Here is a 25,757-nt window from a genome sequence, read left to right on the forward strand (position 1 = left end):
CCTGTACTTCATCACGTGAGCCACACAAGCCACGGCATTGGCTGGCTGCCCCCAGTGATGTTTTCGCAGCGCATGCCGTGCAGGATAAAAAAGACACAAGTAATCGATGATGAAATTTGTTGCCAACAATTTCAATAATCGATTTTAATCGAATTAATTGATTAGTTGTTGCAGCCCTAATTGTTGTCCATGCGGTAATCAAATGAAAGAGAGAGACAGCTTTACCTCTTCACTGAAGCTGCTCTCTCTCTCTGCCTCCTGACAGAATTATCAAGATTTGACCATAATAGGATTCACTTTATATCGTATGTTCGCCAAATTTTATTTTATGTTTTGCCGAAAAGCAGTTGCAGTTCAACTTTTTCTCATGTTGAGTTTTAAAACAGGCAATTACTATGAAATAAATAATATTTAACCGCACTGTACACTGACGAACTGCTGGAGAGAGCGAGAGCACACATACCGGTACATATATGAACAGAAGTGCGGACATAAGAGGAAAACTGGTCATGATGATGAAGCCTGATATAGCTCTGTGTAACTCTCAGGTTTATCAGTGAAGTGTTTGAACTAAACTGCAGCCTGGAGTCTCCTTTAACAGAGACAAACGGAGTGACAGTGTCAGACAATGTCCGTGTTTAATAATCGCCACGGTCACGGAACGTGTGATGATTTACAACGAATGCATTGCATTGGTCTGCAAGTTTCCTGGACCCCCAAATCACTACCGCAAAGACAAAAAAACTGCGCAGGATAAAAGAGACGCACTTGTCAAAACTTTAAATAGGCCCGGGTCCAGAGACGATGCCATTTGGGTCTGGATCTGGTCCGCGGTCCGCAGTTTGGGGACCGCGCTTGGGGTCTATACAGTGAATCCATAAAGTGATAAGTGAGCGAACAAGAGAAAACTCTAAATCAAATCAATATTTGGTGTTACTACCCTTTGCTTTCAAACCAGCATTTATTCTTATAGGTACACTTTAGGTACAATTTTGGAGGATTATAGTCAGGTGTATGATCAACCAGTTATACCAGATTGGTGCTAATGATCATCAATTTCACATGTAGGTTGAAACATTAACTGAAACAGTAACAGCTGTGTAGGAGGCTTAAAACTGGGTGAGGAACAGCCAAACTCTGCAACCAAGGTGAGGTTGTGGAAGACAGTTTCATGTCACAGGTCATACACCATGGCAAGACTGAGCACAGCAACAAGACACAAGGTAGTTATATTGCATCAGCAAGGTCTCTCACAGACAAAGATTTCAAAGCAAACTGGGGTTTCAAGATGTGCTGTTCAAGCTCTTTTGAAGAAGCACAAAGAAACGGGCAACGCTGAGGATCATAGAAGCAGTGGTCGGCCAAGGAAACTTAGTGCAGCAGATGAAAAACATCAAGCTTATTTCCCTTCAAAATTGGAAGATGTCCAGTAGTGCCATCAGCTCAAAACTGGCAGAATCCAGTGGGACCGAGGTACACCCATCTACTGTCTGGAGAAGTCTGGCTTTTTGGCTGCCACTCTTCCATGAAGACCACTTCTGACCATACGGCCGACATGGAAACAAGGCCAAGCAACTCAACTATGCACGAAAACATAGGAACTGGGGGGCAGAAAAATGAAATATTTGGCTATAGCAGAAGGCAGTTTGTACGCCAAAGGCTGGAGAGCAGTACAATAATGAGTGTCTGCAGGCAACAGTGAAGTATGGTGGAGGTTCCTTGCAAGTTTCTGCAAATGGAGTGGGAGCTTTGGTCAGGATTAATGGTGTCCTCAATGCTGAGAAATACAGGCAGATACTTATCGATCATGCAATACCATCAGGGAGGCGTATGATTGGCCCCAAATATATTCTGCAGCAGGACAACAACCCCAAACATACAGCCAATGTCATTAAGAACTATCTTCAGCGTAAAGAAGAACAAGAAGTCCTGGAAGTGGTGGTATGGCACCCACAGAGTCCTGATCTCAACATCATGAAGTCTGTTTTGGATTACATGAAGGTACAGAAGGATTTGAGGAAGACTTCATCCACAGAAGATCTGTGGTTAGTTCTCCAAGATGTTTGGAACAACCTACCAGCCGGGTTCCTTCATAAAACTGTGTGCAAGAAGAATTGATGCTGATTTGAAGGCAAAGGGTGGTCACTTCAAATATTGATTTGATTTTGATTTCTTCTTCTGTGCATTCACTGCATTTTGTTAATTGATAAAAATAAACTATTAACACTTCCATTTTTGAAAGCATTCTTAAGCAAGCAAAGCATTCGTTTACAGTATTTTTTCACACCTGCCTCAAACTTTTGCACAGTACTGTATATACACTACCAGTCAAAGTTTGGAATGAGATGAATGGGAAAGTGTGTCCAAACTTTTGACTGGTAGTGTATAATTTGTAAAATATATTTGTACCCATAGGTCTGTATATGGTAGTTTTAGATCTATTGTTTTAGTCTCTAAATGTCTGTGTTACCATGTGTAATCTGTCCTTGTTTTTACGTTTAGAATGTCTGTTTAGTATGCGTGTCTGTACATCGAGTAGAGCCCGACCGATTTATCGTCAACCGATTTTATCGGCCGATATTGGCACTTTGAAGATATATCAGTATTGGCATAAATGTCCTCCGATATACTCTGATATAAATGTATTTAATTATTTGCAGTGCTGTGAGAATAAGCCATTGCACCTTCTAACAAACAGAGGGCATAGTTTTACCTTTGACAAGATGAGAGCTAAGCTCTCAGATTTTTTAATCAAAATACAGCTGAAGTCAAGAAATTTAACAGCCTCCTCACTCATGGTTAAACTATAAACCAGCACAAAAATGACAAATACCAACATATGCAGAACATATGTTCTAAAGAGACACATTAAAAACGATAACAAAATATTTTTTTGCATTTTGGAACATAAATAGCAAACTTAACAACTTTAAACTACTCAGTCAGCACTAGGTGGCAGGCATGATGGGAAATGAGGACGTTCCTATCGCTGCCAGAGTGCGTGTCACAGCTGAGCAGAGCACACACAGCGAAGGGAAGCATTAGGAGGCATTATTTTTCCCATCCAGAGTTAAACATTGTGAACAACAAACTAATGTTAAAATCACCCGTTTTGTGAAGTCCCTTTCACGTCTCATAAAGATGTTAAAGTTACGATGTTAAGGTGCTACAGACAGGCAGAGAGCAGAGCAGAGAGACAGCCATGTCACCGTCATGCTACGTTTTGATTGAGTCCCGACCTGCAGACTGTTGGCTGAGCTCCAGATCACTGCCCAGTGATAGACAGTCCATAGATAGTCCAAAATGCCCCAAACAGAGCAGAATAAGAATAGAAACACAGACGAAGGGCAGATCCTCTGCAGATACAGACACCATCTCACACTTCTCCTGGATTATGATGTTGATTAATAGGGAATATTTAATATGGAAAATCCTGCTCATTAAGCCTTTTATTACTATTATTAACAGTATCAGTATGTCAAATGAGCTGGTCTGTGTTTTGTGACTTTTATCTTTAGCAGCACTGTGTGAAGGTGTGAAAAAAAAGAAAATAATTTTTGTCCCTACTTTTTTGTGTTTTTGTGTTATACTCACTTCTATTTATTACTACTATTTATTACTATTCTATTCTATTTATTTACTATTTATTTATTACTTCTATTATTTGATATTTTATTTTAGTGCTTTTTAAGTTGAATTTTGAACTGAACTGAATTTTGTATGTCATGCAAATGTGAAAATAACTTTTCAGATTTGGAATTTTAATATTTAAATTTCAGATACATTTTGAACATATGTGAATATATCAGCCGATATATCGATATCGACATTTTTTTACTCCCCAATATCGGAACCGGCCCCAAAAATCCAATATCGGTCAGGCTCTAACATCGAGGGCAAAGTAAACCCAGAGTCAAATTCCTTGTATGTGTCCACATACTTGGCCAATGCAGCTGATTCTGATTCTGTGCATGCACAATGTGAAATGAGCATTTAATGGCTATTTACTTTAGTGTCATTCAGTTTTTACACATTTTATTCGAGATCTTGCCAAGTAAATCAACCCAAAGTGATATCAGAAGACAAAGAGCTCCCTCAGCCAATAGATTCCTTTACTGGAGTGTTTGTCCCAATCGCTCACAGTGGATGTGTAATTTGTGGGGGGAAAAAAACTCATTGCAACTTGCATGCATGAAACTTTTTTTAAAAAGCTGCCACGAAAATCAGGCATTGTTGGCCACAACAATCATAGAAAATGCCCACGGAATTTTGGAGGGACTGGTCATTACACAGTAAACAATAATCAACAATAATTCAACCTACCTGAGACTTGCTGAGTGACGGACTGCTTCTGTGTGTGGTCTATGTGCCAGCCCACCAAGATGTCCACTGTGTCCTGTTGGAAAAACATAAAACATCAGAGGACCTGGAGTTGGCAATGGCCAAGATCTGATCTGACTTTAGTTGATCAGTCTGCATCAAATATATAAAACAACACCAATCAATTAAATGGCAACATGGTGGGATTGTGGCAATTCTATGTCGAGTATTTTTTTTCTTTTGGGTCAGACCTGTGACTGACTGACTACTTGTCCAGGGTGTACCCTAACTCTCGCCTTTGATCAGCTTTAGCCCCAGGAAACCCTCTAAATAAGTGGTTCCCAACCTTTTTTTCTTGGAGCCCCCCCTGCTTCTATCTAAGAAAGGCTGAGCCCCCCTAACCAACACGGCACCAAAACAATAAAGTAATTGATTCAAAATCTTTATTGGCAAAAATTGACATCAATAAGACTATAGTTCTTTGTTGTTTTAGTTTATTAAAAGTTTATCTTAGGTTTTATAATAAGTACCCCTTTTAGTTAAATTTAAATATGTGGATGTAGGCATTTCTGCATGCATGTATGCATAAATGTATGTCAAAAAATATATATCGTGTGCATATATGTGTGGATGTGTATGAATGAATATATTTGTTTTAATAGTTGAACAGACTTCATTATCAAGTAAGTGCTTTTTTAATGATTTTATTCAACATGTGCAAATCTAATCTTGACAATCTCAGTGCAGACAAAGCCTCGTGCACCCCAAGCAATCTTTGACGGCCCCTAAGAAGGGCCCGGACCCCAGGTTGGGAACCACTGCTCTGAATGGTGTGAATGAATAGCAAATGGACCAATCAATTCTGAAACACTCACCCTGAAGTTTGTGCTGAAGACATGCGGGTAGCAGCGTGCCACCTGAAGAATACATTTTACACTTTGACAAAGCAGCTCTGGGGTGTCCACATTCTCCAGTATGGACTGCATGTTGCTCATCACCAGCTGAAACATACAAAACAATAAGTCCAGAAAACCATCCACCTACCAGGCCCTGAGCCATGCCCCAAAATAGTGCACCAATCTGTTGCCTGCTTTAGGGAGATTCCTGATCATGCCCTTCATGTTCAGCCAAAACCTAAATCCAAGCTTTACCTCATGAACACTCTTTATGATGTGAGCTATGATTATTGACTGCAGTAGAGAACATAGCCATGTGATCCAGCAACAAAAATATGTATATTAGCATTTATGGCCGACCTTTCTCTGATGTTAAGGACAGAGACCACTTGTTGCAATTACATCCTGTCAGATCCTATCGATGTGAAATTTAAATAATCAGCGTGTTTTGCATTTACCAGAGGCAAGATGGAAGGAAAAACGATACATGAGATGGCCCAAGCCTAGTCTATTTAAGAATAATGGCTGAAATCGGCCAGTGTAAATATCACTGTACCTGCCTGCAGGTGCAACTGGCTTTCAGAGCAAGACACTGAACCCCAAATTGCTCCTGGTGGCATAGCCATCAGGTATGAATGGGCATAGATCTGATTGGAGATTGGCACTTAGGCCTTTGCCATCAGTGTGTGAATGTGTGTGTGGGTAAATGTGACATGTAGTGTAAAAGCAGCTTTGAGAGGTCGCAAGACTAGAAAAGTGCTATACAAGTACAGTCCATTTACCATTTAAAAGGGAAATGGAGATGACATCAGGTCACTTGATTATGCTTAGATGTGTTTTGGGTGTAATATGAATCAAACCAGACAACCTCTTTTCGCCTGTGTTTGCATCATTCAACTAGCAAATGGGGGTTGGACACGCCCTGATGACTAACGTTATGCACTTTAGACCGTGTGCTATTGATTGCTTGAATAGGACCCACATTTTTTTCCAAAACAAAATAGCCTGTATACATTTAAGATTTGTATCTAGACTAAATCTAAATTTAAAATGTATACTGAAACAAAACTAGTTAATAATGGACATTATCAAAAGCAAACTCAATGTGTGCAGCTGTTGTTACACTGATGTTTGCACTTTGGTAGCAATACCAGTTGTTTACAACCCATTATGCGTTATTTTACGCATTTAATCACCATAACAACATGTCCACAGAGAGAAGTTGGACATGTGAGTACGACTAATTTAATTGAGACACAAATAAGACAGAAGTGATAACTAGAAAAATTGCATTTCCTGCAGAAAATGCGTGGGAATGCTGAAGGCTGAAATGCAATTGCAAAACACTGCTGAAAATGCAAAACATTGTTGAAAATGCAGAAATGTGAAACTGCTGAAAGCTGTGGAAAATATTTAAAAGTTGAGGAAGATTAGGCAGAATTTAGCTCAAAGTGAGGAAGAAGAAGCAGAAGGTGTGGAAGATGAAGCTTAAAGTGTAGAAGAAGAAGCAGAAGCTGTGGAAGATGAAGCTTAAAGTGTGGAAGAAGAAGCAGGAGGTGTGGAAGATGAAGCTTAAAGTGTGGAAGAAGAAGCAAGAGGTGTGGAAGGTGAAGCTTAAAGTGTGGAAGAAGAAGCAGGAGGTGTGGAAGGTGAAGCTTAAAGTGTGGAAGAAGAAGCAGGAGGTGTGGAAGATGAAGCTTAAATTGTGGAAGAAGAAGCAAGAGGTGTGGAAGGTGAAGCTTAAAGTGTGGAAGAAGAAGCAGAAGCTGTGGAAGATGAAGCTTAAAGTGTGGAAGAAGAAGCAGAAGCTGTGGAAGATGAAGCTTAAAGTGTGGAAGAAGAAGCAGAAGCTGTGGAAGATGAAGCTTAAAGTGTGGAAGAAGAAGCAGGAGGTGTGGAAGATGAAGCTTAAAGTGAGGAAGAAGAAGCAGAAGGTGTAGAAGATGAAGCTTAAAGTGAGTAAGAAGAAGCAACAGGTGTGGAATGTGAAACTTAAAGTGTGGAAGAAGAAGCAGAAGCTGTGGAAGGTGAAGCTTAAAGTGTGGAAGAAGAAGCAAGAGGTGTGGAAGGTGAAGCTTAAAGTGAGGAAGAAGAAGCAGAAGGTGTAGAAAAATGAGCTTAAAGTGGGGAAGATGAAGGCGAGGAAGAGGAAGAAGCTGAAAGTGAGAAAAAAAAAGCTGATGAGTGAGAGATATAGCAAGAGGGAGTAAGACAGAGAGAGGGAGAGAACAAGAGCGAGAGGGAGGAAGAGAGAGAGCAAGAGGGAGTAAGAGAGATAGAGAGAGAGAGGCAGAGAAAGACACTCATGTGTGTCTTACTGCACTAATTAGCTCATCTCAATCAGCTGTGTGGCTGTGACTCCTGGTTGAAACTGTTGATTTGTTGAGATTTTAGCTCTGAATTTTCTACTGCAGGGCCAAACCCGTAACTGATATCAGCAAAATGACCACACCAGCAGAAACCTTAGAGTCTACTGAAGACACACATGTAACTTAAATGTAGCATAAATGTAGCATAAATGCCAGAAATGTGGCCAAGGTGGCAATAGAAGAGAATGCTCACATCTTGTGTGTATTGGAACTTTGCTGTCACAATTTAACATTGGAGCAGATGGAGGCAGTTGTCAAGTTCATGTTGCATTTAAGCTTTTTGTGGCAGAACTGTAAATATTTTTGCTTTAATAACCCTGCTAGCAGTACCAGCACAAGTTTGCCTACATTTTGATGTATGAATTATGTATGTGGAGTGAAAATTGTGGGCTTGGGAGCAATTTGTTTTTGAGATTTTTTAGTTATCTTTGACCTGCTCTACACTGTACCGATGACATCACGCACTCTAGCCTGTGCCATCTGCATCCATTGTAAAATCTGAACATTGCTGAAAACATCATGTTACTTAGAGCTGAATTATACAAAAACTGTAAAAGATAGCAAAAAGCTGAATACAAGTAAAATAGTAGAAAGATTTGTGAACATTCTAAAGCAAAAATGAAGTCTGTGAGTGAAAGTATGCTGAAGCAGTAGCATGTCAAAGTTGAAGGAGTTGAAGTGAAGTTGAAGATTTTTCCCATCTGCTTCAATAGTAAAAAAAAAAGTAGAAAAAGTAGAATATTTTAAAAAGTAGGAGGAGTAAAAATGTGAAAAGTAATAGCGTAAATGTGCTGAAGAAGATGAACAGTTTGATAGTTGAATGGTTTCTGTAGCACAAAGTATGTAAAAGTAGTAGCAGGTCAAAAAACGTACGGAAGAAGTAGCTATAATAACTAGACAATTCCCCGTTGGGAAATCGCGAGAGTGGGCTGTGCTGCGCTGCATGTCTGTGTACCCCACGTACATTGATAATATGATTTTTGAAAAAGAAAGTTTCATTTTTTTCACACAGCCCCATTCATTTTTTTCACACATCCCTGTTGGCCCGGAGCTACTGGGCTCCGACTAGCCAAGCTAACTGCTAACGCTCCGTTAGCGTTAGCTCGGCTACTCGCTAATCCGGACCCAAGTACTTCCAGATTAATGTTGCTGAAACAGACCGACCATAAACAAGTACATTCATTTTTCCGAAATCATGAGTAATCGTGATCATGGGAGAGATAGTAATGTCTAGCTTCAATAAAATCCACTTTTATTAACGATTTCAGTATGCTAATGTCGAACATGACCGGTACTTACCTACGAGTAGGTCAAAGGGGATCGATCAGCGCGGAGCAGAAGGTTATATCATGGCAAAAAAAAAAACACACACACAACTGTCCAATCAGAGTCCTCCTGTGTTGTCTGTCATCTGTATCCGAGGTGATTTGTCAAATGAGATGGCTGATATCTGTGCACTTGTGTGTGTGTCTGTTGTCTGTCTGTCTGTCTCTGTGTGTGTCTGTCGTCTGTCTGTCTGTCTGTCTTGTGTGTGTCTCTGTGCATGTGTGTGTCTGTGTTTGTCTGTCGTCTGTCTGTCTGTCTGTCTGTCTTGTGTGTGTGTCTGTGCATGTGTGTGTCTGTGTGTGTCTGTGTGTGTCTGTCGTCTGTCTGTCTGTCTGTCTGTGTGATTTACATTGGAGTGAATGGAGCAATTGAGCGCTACTCTTGTCGGTTACAGGCAGATAAATCAAAAACCACAAGTCCTACTGATAAAGTAGACAGATTGGGAGAATGAAGACAAGTGTGGCTACAACTTTGTGAAAAATCACTGTTCTACTGTGTAATTTGTGGCTGGGGTCGTCACGGAAAGAGAGAATTTCTGAGAGTTTTTTAGAGTCTGAATAATGAATTGGCCCAGCTGATCTCGGTTGCCGCGGTGATGGTTGTCGGAAAGCCCTAGAAATGGCTTATGTGACCACAGCTGGTGTCTGTGACAGCTGATCTGAGCGTGATTTCTGGCTCACATTTAGGACGTCAAACTACTGCCATTTCTTCCAAACCAAACATGATATCGGCAAAATTTCTTCACCATCAAGCCAGAAAGGCCTTAAAGAACACAGACATAAGTTTTTGTGGTCCTAGCTTCTAAAATGTGGTAATAGGAGCGAGTTAAAAACAGGTGCAGTTTCGAAAATCCTGGAAAATCCTCCTCCCGATTAACATTGGAGTAAATGGAGCAGTTGAGAGCTACTCTTGTCGGTTAGGGGCAGATAAATCAAAAACCGTAAATTCTACTGATAAAGTAGACACATTGGGAGAAAGAAGACAAGTGCGGCTACAACCCTGTGAAAAAATCACAGTTCTACTGTGTAATTTGTGGCTGGGGTCGTCAGAGAGAGAGAGAATTTCTGAGAGGTTTTTTTGAGTCTCCGCACTCTGTCAATTAGCTCTGCATGAACATTCCGCAATACACACCCATTATAAATCCTGAATTTTTCCAAAATAACTCACCATCTTTAAAGGGTCACCGTTCAAATACAACTTAAATAGACAAGACCCGTGCCTACATTTTAAAGTTTGAATGGTGTTTCTAGGTGAACGTAGGCCAGAGCAGGAGATGTTTGAAAAACGTCGCAGATTTGGATAGAAAAAGCAGAATGCAGAGCAGATTGGCAAGGCAGCCGTCACACACTGCTTAGGCGTGCAGTGTGACAAGGTATTAGTTTTCATTGATCAGTTAGTCACTGAAAAATACCCCTGTGCCTTGACAGGTGCCTATACATCTGTTAGAGCTACCTTTAATATCATCAACTGAGCCTTTATTTCCCTAAGGCCAAATGAGGTAGTGCATGTTATGTAGTTTGGGAAGCAAAGTACAAGGATGTCCCGCAGACACAGTGAAGGACATGCTTACCATCGGTTAAGTTATAGTAGTCAGCAGGAACTGTCCAGATAAGATCAGGTTTAGGTATATTGTAATATCTTATACCACATATTATACTGCACTATTTCATACAGATAAAATGTTGCGGCTATTAACAATACATGTCACTTTAGATTGTCACTTTTGTCACTTGTGTATACCTCGTATTGTATTGTATCTATTCTTATTTCTATTAGTATTTACTTTCTTGCTAGTTTGTCTTTGTGCTGTTGCAACACCCGAATTTCCCCTCTGGGGATCAATAAAGAATAATCTGTGTATGTAATTATTTTGTGTATATTGTGTTCACTTCACTAAGTGAATAAAGCAAGCGTTTTTTGTTTACCATGACCTCTCATAGCCATTCATCAGTTTGTACGTTCAGCTACTTAGAACATACAAGACAGGCTTAAGCCAACTGAATCAGCCTCAGAAAACAACAGTCGCCAAACTTTGGTATTTGAAGGACTGCCTAGTCCCAGTAATGAGGGCAACAATGACGTGATAGACATAACACATGCCTGTCATTTTTGCATTACCTACTACTTCTTTGCTATGTCTGAGGCGACAGATTTTTTTTTATTTCTCATGCAATTTCACAAACAAGCCTTACCTAGCAGTATAGCCAGTACACACTTTTCACTTCTGTACAAGCAGGATGTATATGTGTTTGTTAGGTTATACTGGTGCTGTTTATAAGTTAACATTCAACAATAAGATTCACTAAGCTTGGAGCATTCTACAGCATGTTATTTCACTAACTTGGAGCAGATCCTCAAAGGAACTAAAGCCTCCATATGTGGTTACCTGCATGACATGAGAGAAGGCCTTCCTTTCTCCAGCAGCCTCCAAAGCACGCTGTGCTGCCACCAGGTACAACAGCTTCACCTCGTCACGGCCACTCGTGGTGAACTTGAGAAAGAGCCACTTAAAGATGCGCTCAGCCTCATAGCTGAGCACCGTGCAGAGGAGACCCAGGCAGGCTGCCGCATCCTGACGCAACTCCCACAGCAGCTTACTGCTACACATGTCAACAACACCAGCAAGGACACCACATGTTTAGTGACCACATGACAAATGCAGAAATGAAAGCAAAAAAACCTTTTGATTAAAAACTCTTGTTCAGACCATGTCCTATTGCAATTCAATTTGTAAAACAAGTTACAGATAACAAAACAATCAGTCAGCACACCAATCACTAAAGCAATCAAAGTGAGAGACAGAGAGGGAGCTGATGATACAGATCAGCTCTACGTGGGATTTGAAAATAACAATATGATAATAACATTTATTTTGGTCCATAAAAATTCAGCAGATTGAATACTACACTTTTGCTAAATGATAAACAGAACTGACCAGGCTGCCCCAAAAATGGTGTATTACGGGGAAACCTTTAATGTCATGGTAGATATAGTTTGATAAATATTACAACTGTATTTGAAAATCATTTTTGTTGCTCCTATGAATTTTACTCTTATGTTAACTATTCTGGTCAATGAAAACTGAGCACCAATATACTTGTCACTTAAGTAACAACTTTGTGTAAAAATAAATTTAAGAGAGCTCTAAGTTTTCTAGACAAAACACACAACTTAATTTTTTAAACCAGTTTGAAATTTGACTTTTCCTGCAACCCTTGCGACTGCCAAAATCATAGTCTAAAGCCATCTACGGTGTCATACTTGGCAGTTAATTTATGTCTAGACTTGGGTGATGCAGAATGATCATGCTAAAGGCTAGTTAGACATTGTGCTGTGTGATTAAGACACAAGTAAGTTCATTGTTTAATGATTAATTTTGTTCTGGAATTGGGCTGTATTTCTTATTTGCCTTCCTCCTCTTCTAATTTACATCTTTCTCCTCCTTATTCTCACTTAAAAAGACTGGTCCCGAATCTCTGGTGCACAGTGGTTTACATTTATATTTATTTGGGGGGAAAAACAGTATTTTGTATTGGCCTTTTGTGCTTTCTTATCTAATTTGACTCTGCTTGTCATTCTGGCCCAACCGGACATTAAAAGGATAGTAAATTGCCTCCTTGGCAAAAAGTAGGCAGGTGTTTGTATTTCCAATGTATATTTTTTGCAATTAATTTGTTTGTCCCAAGTCGACTTGAACTGTCAAATTTTTTTTTAGAATGCAGCACAAGTCAAATAAACCATAGGTACACAGCTTAGTCTTACCTCTCATTTAAAATGTCATTCAGGGTGCTGAGGATGGTCTCCATCTGTTTTACCAGGGTCTGTGCGAGAGAAATTTAAAAAAGTGTGAGGACAGCAATGTATAATAAATGAGTGGTATTTATGCAGAGTTTCAGTTTAACGATTTTAAATGTATTCACATATATTTTGAGTTGAGAACATTGTAGGGCTAAGACATTTTTATACACTGTCTCCCAATTTTAGAACAGTGCAACAGGACAGTAATCCAACAAGGAAATATCTTTCATCCTGGCATACAGTGGCTTGCATAAGTATTCATACCCCTTGAACTTTGTCACGTTACGACCACAAACATAAATATATTTTATTGGAATTTTATGTGAAAGACCATCACAAAGTGGCACACAATTGTGAAGTAGAAAGAAAATTGTACATGTTTTTAAATTTTTTTTACAAATAAAAAATTGAAAAGTGCAGTGTGCAAAAGTATTCAGCCCCCCTGAGTCAATACTTTGTGGAACCGCCTTTTGCTGCAATTACAGTTGCAAGTCTTTTGGGGTATGTCTCTACCAGCTTTGCACATCTAGAGACTGAAATTTTTGCCCATTCTTCTTTGCAAAACAGCTCAAGCTCAGTCAGATTAGATGGAGAGCGATTGTGAACAGCAGTTTTCAGATCTTGCCACAGATTCTCGATTGGATTTAGGTCTGGACTTTGACTGGGCCATACTAACACATGAATATGTTTTATTTGAAACCATTCTATTGTAGCCCTGGCTTTATGTTTAAAGTCGTTGTCTTGCTGGAAGGTGAACCTCCGCCCCACTCCCAAGTCTTTTGCAGACTCCAACAGGTTTTCTTCCAAGATTGCCCTTTATTTGGCTCCATCCATCTTTCCATCAACTCTGACCATCTTCCCTCACCCTGCTGAAGAGAAGCACCCCCAGAGCATGATACTGCCACCACCATGTTTGACAGTGGGGATGGTGTGTTCAGAGTGATGTGCAGTGTTACTTTTCCGCCACACATAGCTTTTTGCATTTAGGCCAAAAAGTTCAATTTTGGTCTCATCTGACCAGAGCACCTTCTTCCACATGTTTGCTGTGTCCCCCACATGGCTTCTGGCAAACTGCAAACAGGACTTCTTATGGTTTTTTTTTAACAATGGCTTTCTTCTTGCCACTCTTCCATAAAGGCCAGATTTGTGCAGTGCACGACTAATAGTTGTCCGGTGGACAGATTCCCCTACCTGAGCTGTGGATCTGTGCAGTTCTTCCAGAGTCACCATGGGCATCTCGGCTGCATCTCTGATCAGTGCTCTCCTTGTTCGGCCTGTAAGTTTAGGTGGACGGCCGTGTCTTGGTAGGTTTGCAGTTGTGCCATACTCTTTCCATTTTCGGATGATGGATTGAACAGCGCTCCGTGAGATGTTCAAAGCTTGGGAAATCTTTTTATAGCCTAACCCTGCTTTAAACTTCTCCACAACTTTATCCCTGACCTGTCTGGTGTGTTCCTTGGACTTCATGATGCTGTTTGCTCCCCAATATTCTCTTAACAAACCTCTGAGGCCGTCACAGAACAGCTGTATTTGTACTGAGATTAGATTACACACAGGTGGACTCTCTTTAGTCATTAGGTCAACATTCGATCATTCAGCAATCATCAGGCAACTTCTGAAGGCAATTGGTTGCACTCAGAGAAATAGGGGCTGAATACTTTTGCACACCGCACTTTTCAGTTTTTTATTTGTAAAAAAAAATTAAAATCATGTATAATTTTCTTTCCACTTCACAATTGTGTGCCACTTTGTGTTGGTCTTTCACATAAAATTCCAATAAAATATATTTATGTTTGTGGTCGTAACGTGACAAAATGTGGAAAAGTTCAAGGGGTATGAATACTTATGCAAGCCACTGTAGTTCTCAGAAATTTGGCAATTGTTTCTAAATTGTATCTCTGCACTCATCATCTCTGTTGTAGACATTAAGGGAACAAAACAAAATACTTTATATCATGAATACATATATCTACAGCTCTTTAAATAAATGAACATTTTGTCCTATAATATTTTTAAAGGCTTGTCTGTGTCTGACCGAAAGTAAACAATATATTGGGACAGTCCAACTGTCTTCCTGCCTCTACCGCCCTCAGTCTCTGCCCTTTGTTCCGTGATCGTTCTCATAAATGGCAGTGGAATCATCTGCCACTGTTGCCAGGTTTTAAGATTCATTCATTAAAGTCAACCTCACACATGAAAACAAACCAGATCATGTGTATTGTACACAAGATGTGGAGGCTTAGTTGTTAGAGACTTAAAACCTTCACAGACACAACATACAATATTTTTGCACAAGTCCTTGTTTTTGCAATCTCTACAGCAGGTAGAAGAACCAAAATTATTGGACATTTGCCAGGATGAAATAAATTGGATTTATGTCTTTAACATATGAATGGGACACCAAGTCACTCGCCTAACCTGAATTCAACTATGCATCTGTTGAGGGGTTGTCAAAATTTTGGATACTTTTCAATACCAGTTGTTTTAAATCGTTTACAATCTCTGTCATTTTTACGTTTGATCAGTACCGGCAAAGGTTTCAAAAGCTTTAAGAAAATTTTAAAAAGTCAGATTTTCAAACCAAACATCCGCAAGCAAAAGAGAGAGCAGCTGTGGAAGAGCGACATAGACAGAAAGTGGAGAGAGCGAGAAAGTAAATAAAGCAGTGAAACAAAGAAATAAGACATAATTTTCTTATTAGTTCAAAGCTGTTACCCTCTCAACAACAAAGTAACCCACCTACACCTCTGTGCTGGGTTGCAGGAACGTACAGGATTTTGTTTTTATTGGCCAAAGTCGCTCATCATCCTGCCGACTGTGTTTGCTCCAGTGGTGTAATGTAACAAAGTAATAGCACTTCTTTACAGAACTTAAGAATTTGCTGGAAGTATTTGTACTTGAGTTTTTATATTTCTGTTAACCTTTTTGCTGCACTACATTTCCTTAATAAAATGTGTACTTTTACTTAAATACATTCACCCTAAGAATCTCCATTACTCAAAATTAAATCAGGAGAAATTTGGTGGTCAAATTTTTTTGGATTGTTTTTTTTTTCTGAAAATAGGCTTTAAAATGAGTAAAAACTAAGAGAGGTTAAAAACCAAGGGTGGCAGTAATAGAACACTGTGGATGCCAATTGTTGTAAAAACCTCCAAGAAGAAGAAGCCAGGTAAATCAAGTGCAAACATGCAACAAGGGATTTCAAAGCCTATGTTCTGCTTTTAAGTTAAGTCCAGGCAGAACAGATGCAAGCGAGTAGCGGCTATGTGAGTAGAACACCACACAACATTGATACTAAATGCATGACGAAGGCCGAGACAGCAACGGCGTCGGCACCAGCTACTCTGGTAAACGATGACATTGGTGACGAAGACGAAGGTTAAAAACTTGATTTTCACCAAAAGGGCTATTATTTGTGAAGACCTTGTATTCTTCAAGTAACAATTTTTTTAAGATGGTTTACAGATAAAAGTAAAGTTCAAAATTCTAAACCACTTAATTTAGTAGAGTAATATGAGAATAGCTGACTTTCACTTCAACCAAAGTCATTTACTGGTATGATGATCTGTACTTTTATCCAAGTGTGGCTTTCAGGTACTTCATTCACCACTGGTCTGTTCCAGCCTCAATCACACCTAGAGCTGTTACACAGCAATGACACAGTCGACTCGTCTCATTGAAAGAACAGCAAATTAAGATGGTTTGTGAAGTCCTATTCAAGTCTTATAAAGATGCAAAAGCAACAAAAGTGTCTGTTGCACGCAGACAGAGAGCAGAGCAGAGAGACAGCCATTTCACCATGGCACTATTTTTTTCATTTAGTCCCGACCTGCGGATTGTTGGCTGAGCTCTATACAGCTGCCCAGTGATTGACGTCCAGAAATGTCCCAAACACAGCAGAATAATAAGAAAAATAGAAATATAGACAAAAAGCAGATCCCCTGCAGAGACAGACGTCACCTAACATTTCTATTGGATTATGAGTGATGATTAAGAGGTAATATTGTATTATGGGTCTATACAATATTTTGGGGGGAAATCCTGATTATTAAGCCTTTTATTACTATTACCAGTATGTCAAATGAGTTGGTATGTGTTTTGTGACTTTTTGAGAAAAAAAATTACCTCATTTTTTGTTCCTAGGATTTATCTAGTATCTTTTTTTTTGTCGTTTGTTTTGTTTTTCCAGTATCGTATCCAAGTTATAAATTCTGATATCGTGACAACCATACCTGAAACAAACAAGAAGTAACACCGGCTGGAGTACAGACCTGACAGAGCATAAGTCTGTTGATTTTCATAGGGGTTATTAGTTACTGATTGCAAAAAAATTGTCAACCAAACATTATATATTAGCTTTTGGTTAACATTATTTTTTCCCATTAGTTAATGCTAGGACCCGACCGATATTGGATTTTTGGGGCGGATGCAGATTCCGATATTAGGGAGTAAAAAAATTCCGATATCGACATATCGGCCGATATATTGACATATGCTAAAATGTATCTGAAATTAAAATATTAAAATTCCAAATCTGAAAAGTTATTGTCACATTTGCATGACATACAAAATTAAAATAAAATAGTGTTTCTGTAGCAACTTAAATAGCATTAAAATAAAATTAAATAGAAGTGAGTATAACACAAAAACACACAAAAGTAGGAACAAAAATTATTTTCTTTTTTTTTCCCACCTTCACACAGTGCTGCTGAAGATAAAAGTCACTAAACACAGACCAGCTCATTTGACAGACTGATACTATTAATAATAGTAATAGTAATAATAAAGGCTTAATGAGCAGGATTTTCTATATTAAATATTCCCTATTAATTAACATCATAATCCAGGAGAAATGTGAGATGGTGTTTGTATCTGCAGAGGATCTGCCCTTCGTCTGTGTTTCTGTTCTTGTTATTCTGCTCTGTTTGGGACATTTTGGACTATCTATGGACTGTCTATCGCGGAGCAGAGGTCTGGAGCTCAGCCAACAGTCCGCAGGTCGGGACTCAATCAAAACGTAGCATCACGGTGACATGGCTGTCTCTCTGCTCTTCTCTCTGCCTGTCTGTAACACCTTAACATTGTAACTTAAACATCTTTATGAGACGTGAAAGGGACTTCACAAAACGTCTTCATTTGCCGTTCTGTGGATGAGAACAGTCCGCGCACGTGTGTCTGACTGCTATAAGGAGCTGCAGGTGTGAAGGAGGGCGGAGCAGACAGACGCACACACCTGGCATGACGATGGCTTATTCAAACAAAACCCTGTATCTTCCTGCGGGGTTGTACGGAGGTGTAGACGTGTAAGCTTTAGAGCGTAACCGCTGTGAAACTAGCAGACAATAAAGCTTAAAGCTCCTGTGCCTTCGTTATTATCGAACTTAAAACTAACTGAGAGCCAGACTGTACACACGTGATCTCATCTGCGCAGTTTAGATGCGCAGAGGGTAGAATCAGCAATGCTCTGAAAGCAAGCTTTCTTTGGCTGATTACTGTGATTTGAACATGAGTTTGTTTTTCACAATGTTTCGTTCTGTATGGGAAAGATAATGCTTCCCTTGGCTCTGTGTGCTGCTCTGCTCAGCTGTGACGCGCACTCTGGCATCGATAGGGACGTCTTCATTTCCCATCATGCCTGCCGCCTAGTGCTGACTGAGTAGTTTAAAGTTAAGTTTGCTATTTATGTTACAAAATGCAAAAAAATACTTTGTTAGTGTTTTTAATGTGTCTTTTTAGAACATATGTTCTGCATATGTTGGTAATTATCATTTTTGTGCTGGTTATACACTGAACAAAAATATAAACACAACACTTTTGTTTGTACTCCCATTTTTCATGAGCTGAACTCAAAGATCTAAGACTTTTTCTATGTACACAAAAGGCATATTTCTCTCAAATATTGTTCACAAATTTGTCTAAATCTGTGTGAGGGAGTACTTCTCCTTTGCCGAGATAATCCATCCACCTCACAGGTGTGGTATATCAAGATGCTGATTAGACAGCATGATTATTGCACAGGTGTGCCTTAGGCTGGCTTAGGTGGCTGTTTCATTTCTTGACCTCAGCTGTATTTTGATACAAAGACTGAGAGCATGGCTCTCATGTTGTCAAAGTTAAAACTACGCCCTCTGTATGTCAGAAGGTATAATGGCTTTTTCCCAGCCATTGCAAAGATCAAATGAATTTATAACGGAGCATATCAGAGGACATATACGCCGATACCAACATATCTGCGAAGTGCGAATATCGGCCGATAAAATTGGAAGCGATGTCTGATGTGTACGTAGTGCACTGACTATTGCTAAGTACCGCATACAAACCCTTTCCAAAAACCTGAACTCCCTATAAAAAGGCCTACAATCCTACATTTTGACCTTAAAGCTGGGGTACAGCAATTATAATCATTACTGAGGTAAACATTAGTATTTGTCAATTTTTACTGACTAAACATTAACATCACGCTTGTCACAATGACCAAGGGTCCTACCTATAGCTATTTTGCTTTCAGCTTTATCTCAACACAACTGTCTATATAGAACATAATAAATAGAAATTCCCATGTCATAATTTCATCATTGGGAAAAATGGAATTTTTTTAGAGATCACTAGCACATGTCCCAGTGAGTGACATTTAAATGGGGAGACACAATAGAGGGTTTGTAGGAAGCAAACAGGAGAAAATTCTCAGCAAAATTTGACTGACCACTTTGCTCTCCCCGTGGCAGATGAATTCTTTAAGCTGTTTCAGGGTGGCGAGCCTGCGATCACGATCGTCTTCCCTGGAGACACGACGCAGGAGGTTGGCTAGCCGAGACTCCTCTGTGTGAGCCATCCCTCTGTCTGCGACAACATCATTGTATGTCAGTAATGAGACATCAATTGTCTTACTCCACTAATTGCTCTGTAATAACACAAGCTGTCAGTTGCATGTTTAAAATGTTCATCTTCTTAAGTGTTTAGTGTCACATAGACCTTGTAGTGAGGAAAATATTTAGCTATTTTGATCTAAAAATCATCAACAACAAATGAACTACTAACAATATTCCTCATTTTTCTCAAGAAGTTACAACTGTGACGGCTAATTATAAATTAGATTTCATGTAATGTTGCTCTGCCAATAATAGCTTGTGAGAGCTCGAAAAAAAAGCTCAAAATGGATATGTGAGAGTCAATTAAATGTTTCTAACTGAATCCAATCAGCATAACTTTTGTCATCTGAATACTGCAGCAATTTCTTTTTTCACTATGTTTATATAGAAATACTGGTTGTATGTTGGAGATTACCCTGCAATTTCTTCATGTCCTTTGAAGTTAAAGCACGGTTTCCATGCTGAAAATGAGTCAAATCCGTTGTCACGTCATTGGGCCTCAACTCTTGCGCCATCGACTTCCAACCAAACGTATTATCACAGACACCTTGACCAGCTTCATATCCACCTATGAAACACAAAGCATGTTTGATAAAACCACAATATATAGAGGGACAGACATAAGAATTTATTTTGCTCAACAATTTTCACAGGTGGGAGTAATTTATTTTCCCTGGCCAATTATATTGCTTTACAAGAACTAAATTTGGTGGCAGTTTTGAAAATCTGACCTCCAGACTGAAAAAGTACTAAAGTGACTTCTACATATGCAATCATATAATAATAATATTAGTTCTGATGAAAGGGACTGAAACTCAACACAGGAGTACTTGAGAAGCCTCCTATCAGACAATAGAACTTACATTCTATTTCAGAGACTTGAACATTTAAATGGCTTTAAAGGATTACAATGATTGGAACATTTTACATTTTACATTTTAGGCATGACAGGAAATGCATTAAGTCCTATTGATCTAATAGATTTCAGTTAGAATACGTAATAATAAATCCTCCATGCACGCTAAATGAAGTCAAGGGGTTCTACAAGGTTCAGTGCTTGGACCAATAATATTCACCTTATGTATGCTTTCTCAAGAAGAAGAAGATATACTTTTTCAATCCCAGAGTAGAAATAAAAAAATGTAACTTAGTTTTTACAAACATGCTACACACGCAAAGGCCTGAAATACACACATGCACAAACTAGAGCCTATTGATATGCATTCATGGAGAGACTGAGTGAGGGGGCTGCATGTGGACATGCGCCCCGAGCAGTTGGGGACACCTCGACAGAACCCAGGAAAGGAACTGGCACCTCTCCAGCTACCAGCCCCAATTATACTAGGTCTTTACCAGGACTTTTGCTTGTGAGAACTGAATTTGAATAGGGAAAATTTAATGTAGAATTAGAATTTTAAGATAATCAGATTTGTATTTCAGAGTATCATATTCAGTTTCAAGTTTATTAGAATTCAGTTTCAAATTAATACATTCAAATACAAATTAAGTGTTTCAAATTCATATTTTCAACTCAATTATTCAGGTTGAGCAATTGAATTTAGGGCTATGACGGTACTGAATTTTTCTAACCGTTGTTATTTTATTACTATCTATAAAGCCAACACAAGCAGCAAAGTCCTTCCTATTCTTTATTCTTCATCCTGATCAACTGATGAAGACTCTAAGCTGACATGCTCGCGTGCTGTGGTTCCACTCGCACATATTAGTGCTGACTGTTACGCTTTCCGGCCTGTTTAACATCTTTCTTGGACACAAGTTCAGTTTTACTTTTTCTTTCACTCTCTTGGGGTCAACAGAGAAGTGTCTCACTGCTGCATCTCCTGATTTTTGTTCAAGCAAACTTGAAACTTGACACTTGACTGGTCCTAGTGTTTTCTCCATGGAGCCACAACAACCTGTAAATGTGACGTGTGGCGTTTGAGTGAAGGGGAAAAAACGGTGCTCATTGCTAATATTGGACCTTTTATTTTTATTAAGTTTTCACCTTTTTTTTCAGTAAATTTATTGAACCTGGGATTTTAAGTATGCAAGCTACAGGTCTATGATGTAAGAAAAAAGAACTCAAACAAGTGGTGATGACGGTCACTGAGTCGAACCCATGGTTGGCATCACATACCTGCGGTTGCCGTCACATTTTTCACCTGCAAATGATTGCTTCTAATTGGCCTTTATGGCCATCAGCACTTCAGTGATACGTTAACTAAAAGTAAACTCTAAAATTTAGATTTTCCGTATTCATTTTCCATTAGGAACTTTGTCTTGATATCTTGATTTGAAAGTGCCTGTGGATTGTTGTTGTGGACCCCCTGTCACAGTGGGCCTGCTTGAGTCCCACTTTTTGATCATTTTTCTATTAGAGTTATAGTTTTGCACTCTTAGTCACATAGACTACAGTCTAGTATATCTATAGTAAAGTATTTCTTTCTATATGTAAAGTCATGAAATAACCTTTGGAGTGATTTGGAATTATAACAAAAACTGACTCAACCTCAAAATCCACTGTCAAAATATTCCTCCTTTCAGATAGGTGTGTAAGGACTTTTTCAACATCCATGAAAAATTATTTTCTACAAAATACTTTTTAATGCCCTCAATACCTTTAAAAAGACAGCAATAATACTTCTGATTCTGATGACCAAAAGGTGCTAATAGAAGTCTTACCCTCTTCCTGGTGTGATTCTGCAGCAGAGTAGGCATCGCTGGGCACAACTAGCTGGTCAGGGCAGCTGGAGGGCAACACGTCATACGCAGTTGAACCAAGCTCTCTGGACTTCACTCCGTCCTGGCTGGATGACACACTGTCAACTCTGGTTACATGGACATACACACACATGCATGCAAAAAAAGATAAATCTTAGATGAATAGATTCATGATAAATGAATAACTGCACAATTTTAAATTTCATTTGAAGCTTAGGGCATCATCTTAATAGTTATAACAGAGAGGGGTGAGAATTTTTAGAATCTCATGGTTCAAGGGATCTTGAATCACTTGCATAATGAATGATTTTCTTCTAGAGATTATAAATTCCAAACTTACACTTATATTTTTTTTCTCTGAAGATTAGGCTTGGACAGAATCAATGTAATATGGTCTACCAAGGTATTTAATAACCCTGACAGAATGATATAAGTAAAGAAAAATGCAACCCTGGTATACCCCTGCTAAGAGGTCAAAGACAGCTTAGCCAGCTACTAATCTCTATTTACAGATTCTACATTTACTCTTTATTTATTCTACATAGAAATGTAGAATGTGTAGGCAGGGACGTGGATTTCAGGTGCGGCAAGTGTTCTGGTTTCCGTTGGTCTGTTCAACGCTAGCAATCCAAGTGATATTGATGAATCACGTATCATCAGACAATAATTTACCTTCTTATTAATCTCTATAGACAGACATCTGCATGCAAGTTCAGCTAGCAATTTGTTCTAGATCAAAATTCAACAAATTCCCTGAAGCGGTGTCACAAAAGCATCAGGTTGATTCAACCTCCATTCAACAAAAGAGCATTTTAAAAGTTGTATTCCTCCCCTTTTGAGTACAGACCTGACAAAGCTTGCATTTTTACTTTTTACAAATCTGCATCATCATGTTGAAATTTCTGCAAAGGTAAGACCCGTTAATTACAAGTAAATCACAAGAAAAAATGGTTTCTTTTTCTGTAAACAATCCAGAACACGGAATAGAAGTCTTGACTGGAAGCCGTTTATGCTAACTGCTGGCTAGACACCCAACACGTTCACCGGTGTCCCCAGAGGCTATATCGTCATCATAATATAGCCTATGGGATCCGAGATTGGCAAGCTACTGAAAAAAACGCTACCCCTTGCTCCTGAGAAATGTAGTTAAACTACTGACTCCACTATTCGTTGCACCATTACTTCCAAACACATACGTAGCAAGCTGCCACCAGTGCACAAAGTCGATGCAAATCTAAACGTTACACTTACAATTTATGTGTTGTATTGATGCAAGTTGAAGAGTGGATTTGGGCAATTACTGCAGAATTTCAGGACCCACCAGTGGAGTCTGGTCTTATTTGTTTTCTTTGCGAACATAGATTTTTACCTGCATTTGGTAAGTGGCAGGTATTCATTTTGGACCCTGCATGTGGTTGAGTAGCACTATACTAACTATTTATGGGAGAATAGCCTTTTCTGTGTGTGAGTAAATAAAAGTCCAAGGATGAACTATGCACTTGAAAAGGCAAGCTTTCCACGGGTTGACCATAGTCAGCAGAAAGTGTCTGAATACGCTCAAAATCAAGTGTAGTAATTAGGCGTATTGTGTTCCCTGCAGGGAGCGAATAAAACTTCAGACAGCTTTTTAGACAATGTTACCACAACGTCTCATGAGCATATTTTACAGCTGAGTTTGCCCAAACTGCAAAATCTAGCAGCTACGAAACCCAGGTTAAAGAAACCCATGCTCTTCGAACTTAAGTCCAGAGGACTGGAGCTGAGAAGGTAACAGTAGTCTAGATGAAGGCACAGCAGCTATAGACAACTGTGGATTCCGTTTTTTTATGAATTCTTCCAATACTGATACCAGTGTGTCACCAATACTGCCACCATGGATGAATTATGGCTGCCAATGGTTACTACTGTTACTCGATTGTTTAAGAAGAGCTCATAAGAATTTCAGAAAGCCTGTGTCCAGTCACAGTGTCTGCAATTAAGTTGATGACCATTTGTGTGCTATGATTCCACTGCAGTTTATTTTGGAATAAGTACAACGCAAGTTAAATTTATTCTCAAATATTCAAGTCATAACTACTAGATTTTGACAAAGGGCCCATGTGTCAAGACAGGGCAAAATACATAATAAATCTGACCTCCACAGAGAAATTGCTACACAGGGAAACTCCCCGACGAGCCTGGGTCTCTGGGGCAGTTATCCCACTAAAAGGGAATACCAAACACCTGTTGTTATTATGCTCTTGAAGTACGTTGACACGTCTGTCTTCTTTAAGAGTCTTAAGCTTCACCAATAGCTTTTTCGACTTTTGCAGTAACACGAAGTAAAAGCTTTTAAAAATGAATCTGCGAGTTCCTTCTTCCTGGAAGCTGATAAAGTTACAGTTGAGTGGCGTCTTCCCCGTGCTAGCTATTGTTAGCCAGCATGAACAGCATCATGTCAATGCTAACTAGCTAAACTAACACTTCTCATTGGGATTTTGAGGTTAACGCCAACTGAAAAATCAAGCACGTGAATCATCATCGCGTCTGACTACTATCTTTTTTGCCAACGTGGTTTCTCTTGCTTACAATTAGCCACTTGTGTTAATGAAGTTAACAATGGGCTGGAAACGTAAAGCGAATAATTGCTCTCTGTACACATTAAGCTAACGTTAGCGCCGGGCTTACCAGTCAGTGAGGCGCGCTTGTGAGCAGTTACCCCGGAAAAACGGTTTGGCTTTGTGTGTATTGTTTTGAACGCTATAAAAAGTGATGTGGTTTAGAAGAAAGGAGAAAACGGTGTTGTACACAATGCTATTGTCATGAGAATTTCCAACACAACTAAACAGAGAAGCACATCATAGGCCTAAAGAATCCCCGATTACTACCAACCACCCTCTACCAGAACAGAACACAAACCTGGACTGCCAGTCATTCCAGTGTGGCTGCAGTTTGTGGGCGCCGCTGAGCCGAGACCCCGAGGCTTTACGGCTCATTACCTTTTAGAGAGCTGCATGACCCGCTGGCAGCGGTAATAGTATGTGTCCTCCAGTGTTACTTTTCACTGTTATGCGTTTTGAAGCCTTTCAAATCGGCTAGCAACTTGAAACTCCTCAAAAGCTAGCTTACGGTAGAGCTTCTTCTTCTTCTTCTTTACGTTTTATTGTTGTTCAAATCTATGACATTGCATTACTGCCATCTTCTGGAGTTAGTTAACTCCTACAGTTTCTGATTTGTCAGATTTTACCGTCAGCCATGCTCTCCTGGGGAAGCTTAACCCTTACGCCCTCCTCAAATTTACTACCCTTTGGACACCTTCGTGGCAAAAATGTACACGCACAAAAAAACTTCTATAAAATCATCATATATCAATATTTTTTTAACATAAATTACTTAAACAACTTCAGACCTGCTCAAAACTACCAAACATGCAATCATTTTCAGGATTTTAACCCTTTAAGTGCCCGTTTAATTATTTG

At 39.3% G+C, this 25,757-nt stretch overlaps 1 protein-coding gene across 1 annotated transcript in view; it reads right to left on the bottom strand.

Annotated features, from left to right (window-relative positions):
- Positions 1 to 25,388, bottom strand: part of smg1 (SMG1 nonsense mediated mRNA decay associated PI3K related kinase) — a 112,064-nt gene extending 86,676 nt beyond the window's left edge. Inside the window, exons 1-8 of the mRNA XM_069674033.1 lie at positions 25,198 to 25,388; positions 22,261 to 22,406; positions 19,994 to 20,146; positions 19,413 to 19,549; positions 12,674 to 12,732; positions 11,298 to 11,511; positions 5,196 to 5,321; positions 4,324 to 4,396 (exon numbers count right to left, since the gene is read on the bottom strand). Of these exons, the coding sequence (XP_069530134.1) occupies positions 4,324 to 4,396; positions 5,196 to 5,321; positions 11,298 to 11,511; positions 12,674 to 12,732; positions 19,413 to 19,549; positions 19,994 to 20,146; positions 22,261 to 22,406; positions 25,198 to 25,274 (985 nt within the window). The 5' untranslated portion in view covers positions 25,275 to 25,388. The remainder of the gene's footprint in view (positions 1 to 4,323; positions 4,397 to 5,195; positions 5,322 to 11,297; positions 11,512 to 12,673; positions 12,733 to 19,412; positions 19,550 to 19,993; positions 20,147 to 22,260; positions 22,407 to 25,197) is intronic.
- Positions 25,389 to 25,757: the final 369 nt, after the last annotated feature.

The sequence above is a fragment of the Semicossyphus pulcher genome, unplaced genomic scaffold, assembly GCF_022749685.1.
Source record: "Semicossyphus pulcher isolate SPU_LCO1_2020_fin unplaced genomic scaffold, fSemPul1.0.p SCAF_23, whole genome shotgun sequence".
In the NCBI taxonomy this organism is placed as follows: domain Eukaryota; kingdom Metazoa; phylum Chordata; class Actinopteri; order Labriformes; family Labridae; genus Semicossyphus; species Semicossyphus pulcher.